The sequence below is a fragment of the Micropterus salmoides genome, unplaced genomic scaffold (assembly GCF_014851395.1).
Source record: "Micropterus salmoides isolate LMB-PRFRI ecotype aquatic unplaced genomic scaffold, ASM1485139v1 Ms_hic_scaffold_19, whole genome shotgun sequence".
NCBI lineage: Eukaryota > Metazoa > Chordata > Actinopteri > Centrarchiformes > Centrarchidae > Micropterus > Micropterus salmoides.
Genome location: NW_024041039.1, coordinates 12,176,192 through 12,195,280, shown reverse-complemented (window position 1 = coordinate 12,195,280; position 19,089 = coordinate 12,176,192). Strand labels below are relative to the sequence as shown.

The following is a 19,089-nucleotide window of genomic DNA, read 5'->3' as shown; positions in this document are numbered from 1 at the left end:
ATTGCTTGCTATTTGTTGTATCGCAATGCCAGATGGTGAATTAAATAAAATGTCGTGGTGAAACTGATCTTGGCTTTTCACAGTAGGCTAACAGTTGTTTTTTGTAGGGCTGGCCCAAGACTATTTTTGAGCTTTGGAGCTTCAGCAGTAGTAATATATAGCGAATATTCGAAGCTTTGGCAGCAGGGCAGCACAGCAGGGCAGCGCAGCAGGGAAGCGCAGCAGCATCAGCGGGTGGGTAGTGGCTTTAATCTTGATAAGCTGCAGTCTTTATTCACCAGTCACTGCAACTTGCACCATAGGTGTCATTTACACTGGGGACGCTGGGGATACCACTTTTTTTAATTACTAAGGGTTTGCATAAGTAAAAACTTGTGCAAACTTGATATCACCAGTAAATTATCGTAATGATACGATTTCCACATACTCGGGACACACTGAGTGAAACAAACCAATGTTTTCACGCAGTGGCTGCTTTCCCTCCCGACTCTCCATGGCGGAAACCATTAAAACATGCAAAACATGTAAATACTACTTCATTTAAATACTGCCACCTCCATTGTGTTTGCACCGTTGTCCTCTACGCAATAATTCTTTGTAACTCACCCATAACAGGTACTAAAATTGCACAGGCAATATTTTAGAATTTACGAGAATAAGTGTCTTATCACATCCCTAATGTCCATCCATCCATCCATCATCAACCGCTTATCGCAGACACCCCTAATGTGAGCCCTTAAATGTCCCTACAACTTTTCAGCACAAAGTTACGCCCTTGACTTGACATTGTACATATACAGCTAATCTGAGGCTTAATGTTTAGACTTTTCTTTCTGCTCTGCTGCCATTCACCTGCTCACCTAGTTTCACACACTCGCTCACACTGTTTCTTTCTTCTCAAGTACCACACACACTATATAGCCATATAGTGTGTGTGTGGTAAAACACACACACACGCGCACACACTGACTCCCCTTCCTTAAGGGGGCTATATGCTACTCTCAAATTGCACATTTGGCACACTGCCTGTCTGGTCCTCACTCAATTTAAAGTGCTCCTACTGAGCTAAGGTCTTCTGCATTTTGTTTTCCCTTTGAGATCCTGTTGATGCGTGAAGCACAGGTCTCCCTCTATAAGTAGGCTTACCCTACTTCATTCAATGGGTTGTTCCTGTGTCATTGCCATAATAATTGTTTTGAGATTATGTTCATAGATGCTTTAGCAATAATCATATTGTGTTGGTTGCCTCATTGGAGAAGGCAGATAATATGCAGTGTCCTTCATATGAAAGCAAATGGTTTGGTTGGCTACATGTCCATTACAGAAAAAGTGAATCATAAATGAAAGATTTTCCATCTTTGCATCTGTCTCTAGTTTCATTGCTTTTAATGCTAAACACAGCATGATCTGGATTTTTATATTTATTTTTGATTTCAAGGAACAGTAAATTAGCCAGTGTGATAACTGATAATTTAATGTTGTATGTTTGTGGATATGTATTTAGATTTTGAGGTATACCTTTGATTGTTTCAATAAGTTTTGGATGCTTTGCCAGAGTGTATTCAACCAGTTTTAAAAAAGAGGCCTGCAGACAAATCTTGTTCATTTTGTGGGCTTTCCAGGCTGCCACAACGAGGAAGCCCACTAATTGCACTGTACTTGCACGGTAGGAGGTTTGCAATAGTTTCCCCAGATTCTATACTTTGCTTCATTTGCTACCAGGCTACAGCACACCTCAAATTGCACTGACAAGGTGCATGCTGGCTGAATGCCTTATCTTTCTCCAATGCAGTTTTCCAATAATTAAAACATTGCTTGTTAAAGACGAAATATTTGAGCCATATGTGCAACAGGGGAAACAGAAGCATGCATCTAGCTTTGCAGAGTACTCAAGCCATGGTCTCTCACGGCACCAGAGTTGAATGCGCATGCTGTTTAGCCAAAGTGGCATTGGGGAAAAGAAGTCTAGGCTTCGATAGTGCATGGTTATTATCAGTCACTGCTGCACTGCAAACGCTGTAGGAGGAAGTGCTTATGCAACTGGGTCAGAGGTCAGGATGAGTTGAGGAGTACTGTGAGACAACACCATGGAGCTGTTATGGAGCTGTTGGAGAGTTATATTATGATATATGGACAAATTTGTTGCAGTTGTCACACAAAGCACAAGCAAAGCAAAATGTTTTATTTTCACTGTATGTTTATCAGGCTGGTGGGGCACCACTGTGTGTGTGTGTGTGTGTGTGTGTATGTGTCATCATCATCATTTACAGTTGTAAATCTCTGAATTACCGGTTCAAGGCACTACTTATGTAGGTATAAGTATAGGTACTGTAGATGTAGGAAGTGAGAGGCCTGGGAAGTTAAGAAAAGTAGTAGTATTATTTTACAAAGCTTTTTTTACTAATTGCCTGGAGAGAGTATTTTATGTTCCATATTTTAGAATGCAGGTTAGTGAGTGAAGGAATGATATATGAGTTGACAGTTAGGTGTGCAGGAAGAGCATTGCTGCTCCTGACACACAAGTCTCACATGACACAGTAGGTGAAATACTATATGTAAATGAGAAGGAGAAGCTTTTTAATATTCTTGTTTTGATCTACTCCAAAAAGAGGATGGAAGAAAGATCTATCAGCTTCTATTAACAATAACTTTTGGGGCTTTAAAGGCCACAGTGAGTTCAAGGTTTAACTGCCAAATACATTTCTAGCACCAGCGTTGCTGGTCTTTGTTAAGAATCCCAAAATGTGGTAGAAGGTTTCTACACAGGTTTCATTCTATTAAGACAGTACCTGTTACCACAAGTACATTTTGAGTCTTATGGGAAAGAAGAGCAGTGTCCATTTTTTTAATTAATTATTTTTAAATTAATGATTTAATCACACAGGACTACAAAACACTAAGTATGGGTTTGGTAGAATGTAACCTGCTTATCTCAACAACAAAAAAACAGTGCAGCAAGGAGAAGTCAAGTAATTTTATTATATAGCTCAACATCACAAATTTGCCTCAATAGGTTTTACAGTCTTTACAGCATACAATTATATCCTTAGACCCTTGAGAAGTGGTCTTTTAGGCTTTTAAGAACTTCTCATCACTTCAAAAATCACATTAATTTATTTAACATTTTCAAAAATGTTCTAAATTAACACCATAAAGCAACCACACAAAAAATCCATTCACGCCATTAAAAAGTGCTAAATGGTGGTCGAAAGACTGAATCTCAACATTTAGGCTTCTGAAAACTCCTGCTCCCCCACAAAATGTAGGGCGCTACGTGACCAGACTCTATAATAGCTACTAAAATTAAATAAACATTTTCATATTAAACTTAATTTCAATAGGCTTACCAAACTATAGGCCTATGCTCACAATATTCTGCCTCACAGTAAAATGAAACCCATTCATTTTAATGGTTGCAACAGGCTGTGTGAAAAGGACTTGGGAGCAATTAAAAAATATAAAGCACATTTCAAAGCGGTAAGTAGGCTTACTGTCATATCATAAAAGCCTAAAACAAATAGTAGCCAACAAGGCTTTAGTAGCCGCACCACTGCACCACAGCAAACAGAAAAGCAGCCTGTAAAACAGTCTGTGAGCTCTTCTAGGGATGGTGAAGTCATTTTCCAAGAAAACTGATTGGTCAGTAGGCGGTGTTTTTATAGAGCTGATCTCTTATCTGGAACATGGTAACTTATGGTGAACGGCAAACCTGCTCCAGAGCAGCAACTGCTCGTAATTCAGGACTGTCCCAAATATTTCAGGTCACCCTAATTGTGCTGTAGAAACAAGAAAGGGAAAGAAAGCGACAACACAGAGGTGTGTGGAGAGAGGAGACTTATTCCGCGTTCCAGACAGAACTGGTAAATTTCCAAGTTGAAATATCCAACCTCAAATCATTCCAGGTGCATGGTGATGCCTGATGCCAAAAGAGAACGAAAAACAAGGCTGACCGTGACAAAGTCAAGTGTGCACCCAGTTGCACCCTCAGCACTGTCCTTTGGTCATTTTAATGAAAACAAGTGACTCAAGTGGTCATCAGTAGTACATTAGGTAGTATGATGTTGTACATTATACTACCTAATGTTTTCAAATGTTTTGCATTTTTTACATTTTACTAAATAACTTTTGTGTAGAGAAGATGATTTAGGGATTCTTTGGTGTAACCAGCTACCTAGCAACATATTTCTACATCAATTTACATGCAGAACATGTTTTAATATATGATAGTATTTATACTTTTAATTAAATACATGCAAATATACTTTATGGTGCCTTTCAGGTTATTGTTTACCATTTACAGTGTGTGTTTCCATGGGAGCTGACATTGTTGTGTGACATCGTTCAGCTGCTACTCTTGAAGTCGGGGTACATATTATTTTTCTGAGTTCAGAAGTAGGAAATCCGACTTCAGGTGGCATTCCATGGTACTTTTTCTAGTTGGAGGTTGGAAATTTCTGAGTTCCCAGTTGTGTGGAAGGCAGCGTTACACCGGTCCCAGGTGTGTCCCATGCTACTCATTAACCTCATCAACAGGTCTGCAGCTCTGGAAACGGAAAGCAAAGCAACAGCAGAGTAAACCAAGCAGGAAACAAACACACAGGAGGAGAGACAGAGGAGAGGCTGAATCTCCAAAAGATCCAGATTCAAAACATCTGATGCACAGCCAGGGAGAGAGAAAAAGGTCTGATGAGTTTAAAATTTGTTTTTTAAACACTTTAACAGAGTCAGACTGTGGGATGTCAGCAGGAAGGTGAGGGGAACAAAGACTTTTATTTATCTTCCGTGGCTGTGTGGATTGATACCAGACTTCAGAGAAGATCGCGTCACAGAAACTTCTGACAAAAAGGCCAACGTGCAGGACCCCCAGCACATGCCCCAGATACTGTGTGTGGCGTGGGCAAACCCACACACCTTAGTTGCTGTCCTCGGTGACTTTATCAAAGGTAATCTCAGCCAGGAACTCCCCAAGTTTATTAAATGCCGAACCAGAGTCAGTCCTGACACCATCCTGTTGAGACCATCCTCTCCAGTCTAATATAAGAGCTTTATAGTGTTTCTAATGTTCCGTCTTCTTTGTTCAAGAATGATTATTATCAGGTGTGTTGAAGTTTCGCAGACTGATAACTTTCATGGGTTTTTTTTCCCCCTAATGCCTGTAGGTTTCCCTCTTAGGTCTTCTTTAACTAGCCATAACCTAGAACAACAAATCTGATGTTTAGACTCCACTCATACTGAAATCTGTTACTATCCATGAAGTTTACTCCTATCTGTGTAGCCAGTAAGTTCTTGTAAACATTCTTGTATGACTCAACCTTGCCAGATTGCCAGATCTGCTAGCCTGATGCCTGAGCTACTGTCTCTACCTCAGTATAACTGTTAACTGACAACTGATACAAAACTGACAACTGATACAATGCAGTCAGATACACCACCACCAATAAGTGATTACAATAATGACCACCATCTCTCGAAGAAAGTATTCATTTTGGGGATGTTATAGTGGATTGCATTAGATTGTACAATAAACTTATGAGTCAGGGTATAAGTAAAAATAAATTCAGTTTGTTTATTTAATTTTATTTACCAGGGACAATGCACATTAATCAACACTGTAGTTTGACTTCAGTGTAAATGAACTGGAGTTAGCTAAATAGCTAATTACCATCCGTAGTCGCTGAGCAGTTTGTCACTAATTAGTGCCCAATATTGTCAGCACAGTGCTTCAACAAGTACAAAAGTGATAAGTATATAAATACAAATTGGTGCTAAATATAATTAGTATAGTGCCTACATAAGTACTGCAAGAAAGATAAAATGCATGATAATACATAAATACATTACAAAAGTGACAGACGTGGTTTGAAATCATGCATGGCACGGAAGGTTCCCCTGCTTAAACCAGCACATGTCAAGGCCCGTCTTAAGTTTGCCAATGACCATTTGGATGATCCAGAGGAGTCATGGGAGAAAGTCATGTGGTCAGATGAGACCAAAATAGAACTTTTTGGTCATAATTCCACTAACCGTGTTTGGAGGAAGAATAATGATGAGTACCATCCCAAGAACACCATCCCTACTGTGAAGCATGGGGGTGGTAGCATCATGCTTTGGGGGTGTTTTTCTGCACATGGGACAGAGCGACTGCACTGTATTAAGGAGAGGATGACCGGGGCCATGTATTGCGAGATTTTGGGGAACAACCTCCTTCCCTCAGAGCATTGAAGATGGGTCGAGGCTGGGTCTTCCAACATGACAATGACCCAAAGCACACAGCCAGGATAACCAAGGAGTGGCTCTGTAAGAAGCATATCAAGGTTCTGGCGTGTCCTAGCCAGTCTCCAGACCTACACCCAATAGAGAATCTTTGGAGGGAGCTCAAACTCCGTGTTTCTCAGCGACAGCCCAGAAACCTGACTGATCTAGAGAAGATCTGTGTAGAGGAGTGAGCCAAAATCCCTCCTGCAGTGTGTGCAAACCTGGTGCAAAACTACAGGAAACGTTTGACCTCTGTAATTGCAAACAAAGGCTACTGTACCAAATATTAACATTGATTTTCTCAGGTGTTCAAATACTTATTTGCAGCTGTATCATACAAATAAATAGTTAAAAAAAAAATCATACATTGTGATTTCTGGATATTTTTTTTTTAGATTATGTCTCTCACAGTGGACATGTACCTACGATGACAATTTCAGACCCCTCCATGATTTCTAAGTGGGAGAACTTGCAAAATAGCAGGGTGTTCAAATACTTATTTTCCTCACTGTACTTAAGATGTGAAAATCTTTATTCGACAGTACATTTTTAATTTCTAACAATCTAACAATATAGCAACACGAAGGAAACCAACCCTAGCTGCTAGGGCCTGACAACCGATGTGCATAGCTGTAGGGTTAGCCAGTCGACATGCATCCAATTGCTGACTTAGGTTTAGGCACACACCCCTGTGACGGTAAGGTTAGGGTAAGGGGCTTTGGGTAGCTGTCAATGCCTTTTATACAAATGTAGCTAGCTACCAGCACTTCCAGTCAAGACTGGGCGTTTTATATAGACGTGTCTGGGGGCGTCTCATATGGACGCTGAAGGGATGCTACCTTTTGCATCAAATAATGCTTTGTCAGCCTTTCTGAAAGAGTCACTGACGCCCTGAGGCAACACCACGAGAAATTATGAACAGGCAAATTTGTGGTAACCTTTGACAGACAGGACCACTTTTGCACATGTGCAGAACTACAGATAGGGATCCGGCTGGCAATACAGATTTGGTACTAACACAGCCTTTTCCCTTTGATCCGTGTGAAATCACGTGCGTCATAATGCTCACCTAGCGCCTAGTTAGACACTCCCTCAAAAACACCAGTGGAAAAACACATTGAGCTGCAGCACACAGTGACAAGACGTTCGCCTGCTGCCTCTCCCTTCCAAATATTAGCTTCCCTGCAGGCAGTCAATGGACATAAAGTTGTTACTGTGAGACAGTGCACAGTTAAAACTTGGATGGAAGATGCTTTTGTTACAAACTAATAATTCACCACTCTGAAACTCTTGCGCCAGACAAACTACAAAACGTAGCAAAAAAATTTTCAATGGAAACGGAGGAGCCACGAACAGCCTATTCTGTATGCAAGCACACTGAATTTTCCTTCCTTTTTAACACCATTGTCTTTACAAACTTGTCGCAACTGATTGGGTCACACCTGTGACATGCCCAGCAAATGGGAGAAAGCATACCTGGAAGTCCACTGCGGAATGTTGCACAACGTTGAAGGTCGTTCAGTTTGAAAACATTGCAAAATGTTTTGAGATTGAACTCGCCCCTGGGGGATATACAGCTGAACCGAAGTGTTTACCAGCTTCTGCTTGGCTAGTAGTCCTTTACTATGAACTCCCAAAATGTGCAACTCCCAAAGATCTTGTAGAGGCGAGATGCATCACTCCATAGCTAAAACAAAGCGTTCAACACATGGGGTGAAAAGAGGAGCTACAGCATTGTGCAGTAAGACAAAAATATGGTCTTATTTGAAAATTAAACAATGTCTAGAGGGGCAGCTGTTCCGCCAGCGTATGAGTGTGTGAGAATGTTAGTTTCTGTTTAAGCACTGAGGCTCAGTGTGTCACGATGGGTGGTGTGGAGGCAGGTTGGAGGACCCAAACGCAGGACACAGAGCGGAGCAGGTATAGTTCAACAGGGGTTTGAGGGAAAACAAACTAAAGGCGAGCACACTTACGGACAGAGTGGCTGGTTAACAGAGTCCAAAAAACAAGGTGATCCTAACAGAAATCCAAAAGTACAGGGAGACAAGACAAGCAAGGCTGGTTACAGGCAGGCAGAGAGTACACGCACGACAGGCTGGGGGTAACATGAACAATGACCAGACCAAGACAAGACAGAAACACTGGGTATATACACACACACACGACTAACGAGCAGGGCGGGAGCAACAGAGGTGACAGACATGAGACTAAACATGACAAGCAGACCTGGGGCAGAGTGAATAAGCGACAACACAGAAACGCACACATGTTACAAAATATCAGAACACAGAACTAGAACACAGTACAGAGCTTAACAGAGAACACAAGACCAGAAGTAAACACTAAAGACATGAACTAAAGTACAAGACTAAGAACATGACATGGAATCAAAGACCAACTAAATAACAGATAATGAACTGACCAAACAATAACTCAGAGAAACTCAAAACACAACAGACTATATAGCAGTTACTGGACACTAGACAGAACCCAAAACTCAACATACTATAAGGCAGATACCAAACACAAAAGTGCAACACAAAGAATGGCCGACCGGCAGAGCGTGACACAGTGTGTGAATGGTGAATGAAGATGCAGTGTAAAAGTGCTTTCAGTGGTCGAAAAGACAAATACAGAGCATTTACATGTAAACCTGTTCAGTACAAACCCTAAATAAGATTTTGAACCTGAAAATTAGCATAATATGACCTCTTTAAAATCAGACATCAGTAGTCTTATTGCAGTAATGTGATCTTTTGTGATTTTAACTTCAAACATCACCTACACAAGCTATTAGAAATAGCTAATAATAGTTAAACTTTTGTACATGAAGGCTTTGGTTTCAAATAAATGACATTTACATCTCACCAGGAGTCTTATTGCAGTAGTGATAGAGCTGGTTTGCTTTGTTCTTCAAATGTATAATTTCTCTAACTGTGATTCTTAATTCTGCCTCAGGTTGTGAATCTATCTTGTAAGTGGCTGGATGGACAAAGCAAAAGCATTCAGAGGGAAGGTCCTTTTCCTCTTCATTGCTACCTCTGTCCTCATCTTCTTCATCACTGGGAGAACACCCAGGACATACAGGTCCATCCCAAGGCCACGTGGGCCTCTGAACACTTGCCCCTCCCGGGTCTCTGAGCAGACCATCACCCCCCTCAACAATACCAAGCACTTACTGGTGTCAGCCTACATGGACCAGAGAGTGAATGGCTTCGATATACGCATCATTGGCATATTTAGGAGAGACTCCATCCAGCCCCTTTACTGTTTTTTCTGCTGTGCTGGCCAGTTGTCAACTACAACTCCAACAACAATTTTACAACATACAGACAACTTTGGCTTCCCCTTCGTGACTACAGATGTCATGTGTCAGATTCCTCAAAACTGCAACGCTACACATGTCACTCTTCTGACTCAGCCAGATAAAGTGAGGGAGTTTAACCAGATTTGGCTTCCTATAAGAAACCAGAAGACCAATGAGAAGCAGGAGAAAAAGTTGCAGTTCAACTTTACAGTCTGCATCTCCAACCTGTTTGGAGACTACAACAACGTGCTTCAGTTTTCACAGACACTGGAGATGTACAGGTCAGCACAGCAACAACACCACAAACCACAAAGTCAAAAGCTCAGAAGCTGAGCTGAATCAGCCTTTTCTCTGACACTGTATAAAGCTTTGCAAATGTGCTATTTGTTTATACATTATACATACTATACAGGTGTTTCTGTGACTGTAGTAATTTTTTGTATTTGTACTTATGGTACACTGTATCTGTGGTAGGAGAGCAGGATGGGCAGTGTCACCATGGTGGATGCAAATCTTTGCTGTGCTTGGAGTCACACATGGCATCCATATGTGTTATGTTGTAAAAAAGGAGCAATGCAAAGGAAGAAACAAGATTACATAAACTAGCTCTAGTTTACATTAACACTTTACAAGGCAAATGTAGTACATTGGGGGTGACATGCCTGAACCGATGCCCAGTCTAGAGATAAATTAAAGGGATAGTTTGACATGTTGGGAAAAACATTTTGGCCGTTTTCTTGCTGAGTGTTAGAAGAGAGGATCGATGCCAAATAAAAACATATTAGGCTACAGCCAGGAGCCAGTTAGCTTAGCTTAGCTAGTCTGGCTCTGTCCAAAGGGAGCAAATCTGCCTTAAAGCACACTAATTAACACCTTATGTCACACTAATTTAATCCATATGGGGAAAAAAGGGTAAAATGAGTAAAACTTCCCCAGCCCATAACCCGCCATAAAATCACAGCTTGTTGTTTTTTTATCATCCTAGCCGTTTCCCCCTTTTCAGTTTTTGTGCTAAGCCAAACTAAAATTCTGTTGGCTCTAGCTACATGTTTAGCCTACAGCCAAGAGAGTGGCATCAGAGATGGACGGTTAGCTAAACAATCAACAGTTTTGGTCTGATACGTTTGAAAAAGGTTTGGAGATACACAAAGCCGACACAGGAGAGGAGATCAGTTGGTGTTCTCTGCTGTAAGGTCCTTTTTTTTTTCCCATTTTCTTTTGTTAACAGGATAAGCAATAATAATAGAGTATTGTTAGAAAGGAGGGGGTATTGGAGGCCAATGGCTTCAGGGAGTGGAGGGGATGAAGGTGGTGGTGGGTGGCATACGGTGGTTAAGGAAAAAGGGGGCTCTAAGAGGGAGGCATCGAGGGAAAGACTGAAATGTCAGGAGATGAAGGAAGTAAAGTTAGGAGAACTGGAAATTCTGAAGAGTTAGTTGTGCTGTTTAAAGTCAAGGGAGCTAATCAAGGAGATGCAGGATTTAGGGCAATTAACCATTAAAGGTTACTAATGCTTTGGAGAGTCAGATAGGCAAGGATTTTCAGGCCAAGATATTATATAATGGAATGTTAAGAGTTTGTTGCAAAAATAGGAAACAGTATGATGATGCTAGAGGTGTTGGGAAATTGGTGGTTAAGGTGGAGACTTTGGTCCCTAGAGGAAGCAATCAGGGAGTCAAGGGAGTAGTATATGGAATGTTTGCTGGCTTGTCTGAGAAGGAAATCTTGGAAAATGTTAAGGGGGCCCAAGTAACTGATGTGGTAAGATTTAAACGTAGAGATGGAGCTGGGGATCCGCCTATTTTGTTAATTTAAAGATGGTGTACTACCACAGAGAGTGTTCCTAGGGAGTATGGTGTATCAAGTGAGGGAGTACATTAAACCACCCTTGCGCTGCTATAATTGTCAGAAGTTTGGACATGTTGCTGGATCATGTCGGGGCAAAAGAAAGTGTGCAAAGTGTGGTGGAGATCATATCATACAAAATTGTGAGGCAGAGACTCCTAAGTGCCCTAACTGTGATGGGGATCATGCAGCAGGGTTTTATGGCTGTGAGCACTTTGTCCAAGCTAGGCGGGTGCAGGTTGTGAAGGATCAGAACAAAGTAACATATGCAGAGGCGGTTCAAAGAGTGACCAGAGAAAGCGGAAATGGAAGCCCTGGGGAAAGGCCGGTGCTAGGATGCAAGGTCTCTGTGCCAAATCTACCACCTGCATCTTCATCTGACATGCTAATTTTTAGTAAGGAGTCATTTTTGTCTTTTGTTACTGATGTGTTGGTGGGTACTAAGAAAGCAACTAACCGGTCAGATGTCATTAGGTTAGTGGTGGGTGCAGCCGAAAGATACCTGAGTATAAAGCAGTTGCCAGAAAAGTTGCATCAATACATGATGGAAAGTCAGTGTATAGACGGATCACAGTTGTTGAAGACTAGCAGTATGGAGGACGTTAGTGAGGTGAATGATGAGGACCCTCATTAATGTTTTCATGTGGTATATTCTTCAATGGAATGCCCGGAGTCTGATTGGAAATGGTCAGGAGTTAAAAAGGTTTGTAGATAATTTTAAAGAAGCACCAGATTTGATATGTATCCAAGAGACATGGCTAAAGCCCTGTCTAGATTTTGTAATTCCAGGTTATGAATGTTTGAGATTAGATAGGCCTGATAGATCAGGCGGGGGTTGTGCAACCTTTGTTAAGACTGGGGTACAATATAGAAAAGTTGACATTAACTCTGATATTGAGTGTTTGGCTGTGGAGGTTTGGAGCAGTCACAGCTCTATTACTGTGATAAATTATTATAACCCTTGTCAAACTTTGGTATTATTAGACTTTGATGAGATAATGGAGGAGTTAAGGTGTCCTGTTATATGGATTGGGGATTTTAATGCGCACAATCCAATATGGGGGAGTGACCACAGGGATAAAAATGGTGTTATAGTAGAAGATTTTTTAGACAAATATGAGTTGGTAGTGTTAAATGATGGAAGGCCGACTAGGTATAATATTGGGAGAAATACCTGCAGCCATATAGACTTATCAATTGCATCATCAAATTTAGCTAGAATTGGTGAATGGGATGTTATAGATTCCTATACACTGGGTAGTGACCATTATCCAATTTTATGCAGATTTGGTAGAGAGTTGAGAAGAGAAGTGGAAAAGAGTGTCCCTAGATATAATTTTTCTCAGGCCAAGTGGGATAAATACCGGGAGAAAGCTCAAAGCTTAGTAGGAGATGTTGATAGTGAGGGTTCTGTAGACAACTGGAATACTTCAATCAGCCTCATGATGCATGAGGCTGCTTGCTATACCATTCCTGTGAAGCAGGAACCTAGGTCACGTATGCTGGTTCCTTGGTGGAACAAAGAATGTGATGAAGCTGTAAGGAGTAGGAATAAAGCATATAGAAGATTAAGAAAGTATCCAATGTTGGTTAATGCAATGGAGTACAAGCGTCTAAGGGCAGTAGCAAGACGAGTTATAAAGGATGTAAAAAGAAACAGTTGGAGGAAGTTTTGTGGTACGTTAGGTCCTGAACTCCAGTAAGGCATTTGTGGTCAGTAGTACGTAGAATGTCAGGGGTATATAAAAAAAGATTGATACCAGTGTTACTGAAGGGAGAGGTGGTAGCAGTTTCCAATAAAGAGAAAGCAGACATGTTTGTTGAGAGTTTTCAAGCTGTACATAGATCAGAGATAATGGGGGTTGAGAGGCGTAGGAAGAGGAATGAATTGATTGAAGTTAATCAGTGGAAGCTGGAGAGGAGTTTAGAAAATGAAAATCCTATTAATCTGTTTTTTTCTTTAAAAGAGTTGAAGGAAGCAATTATGTCTGGGGCAAATACTACCCCAGGGAGAGATAGGCTATCTTATGAGTTGTTTAAATATCTAGATGATTTTGTACTTGAAGAAATCTTAGCTTTGTTTAATACTGTGTGGGCAGAGGGTTATTTGCCCAGGGAGTGGAAACATGCAGTTGTGGTCCCTATCTTGAAACCAGGGAAAGAGGCATCTGACCCTGGATCATACCGTCCTATAGCGCTCACAGCAGTGATCTGTAAGATTATGGAGAGGATGGTTACTAACAGATTAGTATATTTTTTAGAAACAAGAGGACACTATGTTGATGTACAGAATGGATTTAGGAATGGAAGGTCTACAATGAATCAGTTGCAGTTTTAGATCAAGATATTAAAAGGGCATTTAGCAATAAGGAAATAGTAGTGAGTGTATTCCTGGATATTGAGAAGGCTTATGATTCTTTGTGGAAGGAGGGATTGATGATTAAATTTTTGACTTGGGAGTTAGGGGACGAATGTTTAATTGGATAAAGGATTTTTTAATGAAAAGAACAATGCAAGTAAAGGTTGGTAGTATTAATTCAAAGACTGTGGGCATAGAGAATGGAACCCCACAGGGAAGTGTAATTAGTCCAGTGTTATTTAATATAATGATCAATGATATCTTTGGTAAAGTAGAAAGAGGATTCGGGTTATCTTTATTTGCAGATGACGGGGCCATTTGGAAAAGAGGGCGTAATGTAGAGTTTGTGTTAAAACAGATTCAAAGAGTGTTGGTATCTGTAGAGGAATGGGGGAACACATGGGGCTTTAAAATCTCTGCTTCTAAGACTAAATATATAGTATTTGGATTTAAAAGAAAGTTACCTAATCTAGGGCTATATATGTATGGGTCTCCATTGGAGAAGGTAAAGGTTTTTAAATTTTTAGGTGTTTGGTTTGAAGAGCATTTGACTTGGGCTGTGCATGTAGATAAAATTGTGTTGAAGTGTGAAAAAGTTCTGAATGTAATGAGAAGTCTGGCTGGGTGTGAGTGGGGGGCTAATAGGGAGACGATGCTGCTAATTTTTCAGGCCATGATTAGATCTGCTCTAGATTATGGGAGCTTTGTGTATGGATCTGCTTCCAAAACTGTTCTGGATAGGTTAGATGTGCAGGCAAGGGCTTTGAGGCTTTGCTGTGGGGCCTTTAGAACCTCCCCAGTCTCTGCCCTACTCATTGAAATGGGAGAAATGCCCTTATGGTTAAGACGCATTAAGTTAGGGTTACAACACTGGGTCAAACTTAGTGGGTGTAATCGTACCTTCCCAGCAAGGTGTCTGTTGCAAGAGGTTGCAGGAGCTAATAGATACAAAACATTTTTTGACATAGTAAATCAGTGGGCAGGTAAGATGTGCATGGATCAGGGAGTTACTGTAGAGCATATAAGTTGGCCACCAATACCATATTGGGTGATGCCTGAAATAAATATCAAGCTTGGTTTTCTTCAGGGAAAAGATAAGTGGGAAGTGGCACTAAAAATAGAGAAATATCTTAATTCAATTAGTGGGAGCACAATGATTGTTTATACAGATGGATCTAGAGATCCAGTTAGTGGGAGAGCTGGATTTGGGGTGTATGTGGAGCAGTTAGGGTTGGAAATTGGTCGGCGTATTTCTAATGGAAGCTCTGTCCTCACTGCTGAATTAATGGCAATTTTATGGGCTCTATGGTGGATTGAGGAAGTCAAACCTAGAGAAGTCATTATCTGCTCTGATTCTACAGGTGCTCTGGAAAATTTGAAAGTAGGAAAATCTAAAGCCCGACCTGACATTGTAAATGACATCTTGAATGTGGTTTTTAGAACTAGGTTTATTTGCAACATCAGTTTTTGCTGGGTTCCCGGGCACGTTGGGGTGAGGGGGAACGAACGAGTGGATAATATTGCAAAAGAGAGCTTAGGAAGAGAAGTAGATGTCCATGTATCATTAGGGAGAGTGGAATTGAGAGAAAGAATTAAAGAGGGCTTAATAAAAGAATGGCAGAGAGGGTGGGAAAACGAAATTAGAGGCAGACACTACTTTTCTATACAACCCAAAGTTAGGAAGAGATGTTTATGTAACATTTTGTCCCGCAGGGACTCAGTTAAAATGTGCAGATTGAGGTTGGGGCACTGTGGATTAAATTATTCTTTGTGCATTGTAGGGAAGCATGTTTCGGGCTTGTGTGAATGTGGGAGTCTTGAGACAGTGGGGCATGTTTTCCTGGAGTGCCTGTACTCGTTAATAAACTGTCAGGACTTGGAGTTGAGGCTTTTCTGTTTTATCTTTGTTTGGGCACAGTGACGAGCATAAACTGATCTCCAAGGCAGTCCTTCAATTCTTGCATGACACAGGACTGTATGTAAGAATTTATTCAAACTTTGACCTGTGGAGGGCAGTAATACGCTCATAAGCGTCCACACTGCCGGAATCTTACAAGAAGAAGAAGAAGAAGAAGAAGAGCGTGGTATCAGTCTTCTCATCGAACTGTCAGTAAGAAATCTAATAAATGTATTTTCCAAAAAGTGTCACTAGCTTCAAAAGCAAAATAACTATTTCAGGGCTACTGTAGCAGGAGTTGCTGTGCCCTCCAAGTGTGAGGATTCAATGTCACCATGGTACATGATAAAACATATATCTGTTGAAGGGGACAAGTTACAATACTATACCTGGAAGTAAATGTGATTGACTTTTTAGTGAATTCAGAATACATCTCAACCTTTGCTAGCACTTAATTACAATGTGTCTATAAGCACCTATACTACTTGTACTATAACATTGAACATGCTTTAAGTTATTTGTTTAAAAGGGATATATTCCCAGTTAGAAGATATCTAGCTCTTTCTCCTACGTGGCCACTTTCAACAAAAGCCCCTGCAAAAGTGAATATAATATTATGAATCTGAACCTTTGCCTCAGGCTTCTGGGTGTGAATAGGGTGGTGATCTATAACACCAGCTGTGGCCCAGAACTTGACCGCCTGTTGCAGACCTACAGCCAAGAGGGCTTTGTGGAGATGGTTCCTTGGCCCATTGACCAGCATCTGAATCCATCTTCTGGCTGGCTCTTCTCAAAGAGTGGTGGGGATGTGCACTACTTCGGCCAGCTGACCACGCTTAATGAATGCATTTACAGATCCATGGACCGGTCCCGCTATGTCATGCTGAACGACATAGATGAGATTATAATGCCATACCAACATAACGACCTGATGTCACTGTTTAACACGCTCCAACAGCAGCATCCAAATGTAGGGTATTTTGTGAATGCATTTCATAAAAACATAACATTTACCCCAAACTTATTCATCATATTGTGTATTTATTTATACTATATTGTCTTTCCAAATTCCATGCTGCACCTGTGGAACCTCATGTCCTGCAGACGGGGGTGTTCCTCATTGAGAACCATACATTTCCCAAGAAACCCTTTGAGGAAAGTAAAAAGGGCCCCCTGCCTCAATGGAGAGGGGTGCCAGGCTTTAATATTCTGGAGCACATCTACAGGGAGGAGCCCGACAGAAACATATACCACCCCCACAAGATGATAGTTCAACCAAGGTAGGCTGACTTCTTAGTCCTGATGTGAAATATCAGAAGATATATATTGAAGATATATATCTTTTTTAAAAAGTATTAAACATATCAAGTAGCAGCATTCGTGTGATGCTCAGGGTTGACCATGTGTGAATGTTTATGTACATCACAGGATGGTGGAGCAGACCTCAGTACATGATGTGCTGAAGATGTTTGGAGACAAGTTTAAGGTTCCACCAGACGTCTGTCGTATCATTCACAGCCCAATCAGCACCCCGACACAACGGCCACTGGAGCAGCTCCATGTGGACACTCGCCTGTGGGACTTTAAAGAAGAACTGCTCCCCAGTGTGAGCAAGGTGCTGAGGAGAGCCGGGCTGCTGAGTTGAGAAGGGCAGTCAGAGAGATGGACGTACGCTCAGATGGACAAACAAGCTGTACACTTATTATATAGCTCCGTAAAGCTTGCTGCAGATTCTGGTGATAATTCTCACTTGGTTCATCACTATGAGCCACCCATTTCCCATTGTCACCTTCTTTTTATATTGCCATTTGATACATTGTTGTTACAAAAAATAATGTACAGTAAATCTGTCTTCCAACCTTCATAAAACAGTGAAGCACACCTCACATCAGTGATCTAAAAATCATGAGGAAATGCAACACCGGTCCTTTCTTAGAAACCGCAGGCACCTGATAGGGAAGGGGGAGGGTGCATCTGAACTGGGCTGGATTACTTTGCTGTTTGCCTGGCTGACCTCTTGGAGTGGATGTCAAGGCACTGCCTCAAGTCAAGTTACATTTCTTACAATGTCAGCTCAATATACTTCACACACAGCAAATATGAACAAAATTAAATTAAACATGAATCCATATTTAAATACATGCAATAAAATAAAATGTTTCAATAAAATATGTCATCCCCTGCCCACCCACACGTACCCAAAGAGAGAGGGAATGAAAGAGAGAGAGACAGCGAGGCGGTGGTTGTACCACATGCCTGAGAGAACAGGTAAGTTTGTTTTTAAAGGACAACACAGGTATGGTACATCTTATATTACCAGGCAGTTTGTTCCAGAGAATTTGTCCAAAATAAATGAATGCACCTTCATCAGATGAGTCTAGTTAGGAGAATGGAGTCTTATGATCTGAGAATTCTGTAGGGTTTATAAGCAGTGAGTAGGTCAGAGATATATTTAGGAGCTATCCAAGTGATTGATTTGTAAACAGTAAGCAATATCAATTCTTTATTTTATATGGTTGTGTTGAAATAAATCCTTGAAGCTAGGCTAGGCAATTTATTTCAGAAGCAGTTTTTTTATATTTGTTGAAATTCTCTTTACTTCCCAACAGCAATAAATAAATCAAATGCACTGAGACATAAAAACATCTGTAAGCATCTGTAGTGTTGTATTGATCATGTTAGTTGTTTAAAAGGGACACACTTCACAATTTTGGATGATATCTAGCTCTACCGCTACAAGGGTAGAATGCACTTAGTGAAAGTACAATTGGACAAAGCATCTGCCAAAGGAATGCAATGTGGGCCTACTTGTTAATAAAATTTAGCCATTTAGCAATTGGATGTTTCCCATTTTAGTTATCCTAGAGCCACCATGGCTCTATGGATGGCAATGTTGTTACACTAGTTTGGTCTAGAATACATCTCGACAACTCAAATTTTTTTTATAGCCTAGGCCTATATCTTGTCTTGCATCTTGTATCTACAAGATGGATTGGCACCAACTGTAAAGTCAGTCATTGCTCCCAGACATCCCCTATTTTTTCCTCTGGTGCCCTCATCAGCTACTTTCCATTTAATGCAAATATTAGCATGCTAATACTGACATTTAGCACAAATCACTACAGGGCTTAAGCAATGCCCCACAGACAAACTAGTGTGGTTAATAACTCTCACTCTTGTTAAACAGGAAAAAGCTTGTGGAAGAACAAGATTTTTCTGCCCAAAAATTTCAGTATGACTACTATAATGGAAACCGGGGCTAAGCTTGTATCGGATTGACAATCAAAGTCAGAAGTAAATGTGACAAATGACTTAAACAATTGCTGAATTAAAGCTAAGGCTAATACAAATTGCAGTACTATGCTTCTCACTTAATGTCTTGTTTGTTGATATATACAGTAATTACTGAATGATTCAGGCTACCTG

At 40.8% G+C, this 19,089-nt stretch overlaps 1 protein-coding gene across 2 annotated transcripts; it reads left to right on the top strand.

Annotated features, from left to right (window-relative positions):
• Positions 1-4,818: 4,818 nt before the first annotated feature.
• Positions 4,819-17,800, top strand: LOC119910133. Of its 2 annotated transcripts, none has more exons than XM_038728545.1 (5): positions 4,819-4,943; positions 9,214-9,843; positions 16,303-16,633; positions 16,768-16,943; positions 17,092-17,800. In XM_038728545.1, exons 2-5 carry the CDS (start codon positions 9,242-9,244, stop codon positions 17,306-17,308), a joined length of 1,326 nt encoding a protein of 441 aa, XP_038584473.1. In that variant the 5' UTR covers positions 4,819-4,943; positions 9,214-9,241; the 3' UTR covers positions 17,309-17,800. The 2 variants fall into 2 exon arrangements, with proteins under 2 accessions (XP_038584473.1, XP_038584474.1); XM_038728546.1 differs by having other exon boundaries at positions 4,850-4,943; positions 16,519-16,633.
• Positions 17,801-19,089: the final 1,289 nt, after the last annotated feature.

Excerpts from the sequence above, each read along its gene's own strand:
- LOC119910133 (XM_038728545.1), top strand. The coding sequence starts at position 9,242 with ATGGACAAAGCAAAAGCATTCAGAGGGAAGGTCCTTTTCCTCTTCATT. Across the intron at positions 16,634-16,767 it reads TCCAACAGCAGCATCCAAAT|ACGGGGGTGTTCCTCATTGA; the intron begins GTAGGGTATTTT and ends CATGTCCTGCAG. Across the intron at positions 16,944-17,091 it reads AAGATGATAGTTCAACCAAG|GATGGTGGAGCAGACCTCAG; the intron begins GTAGGCTGACTT and ends TGTACATCACAG.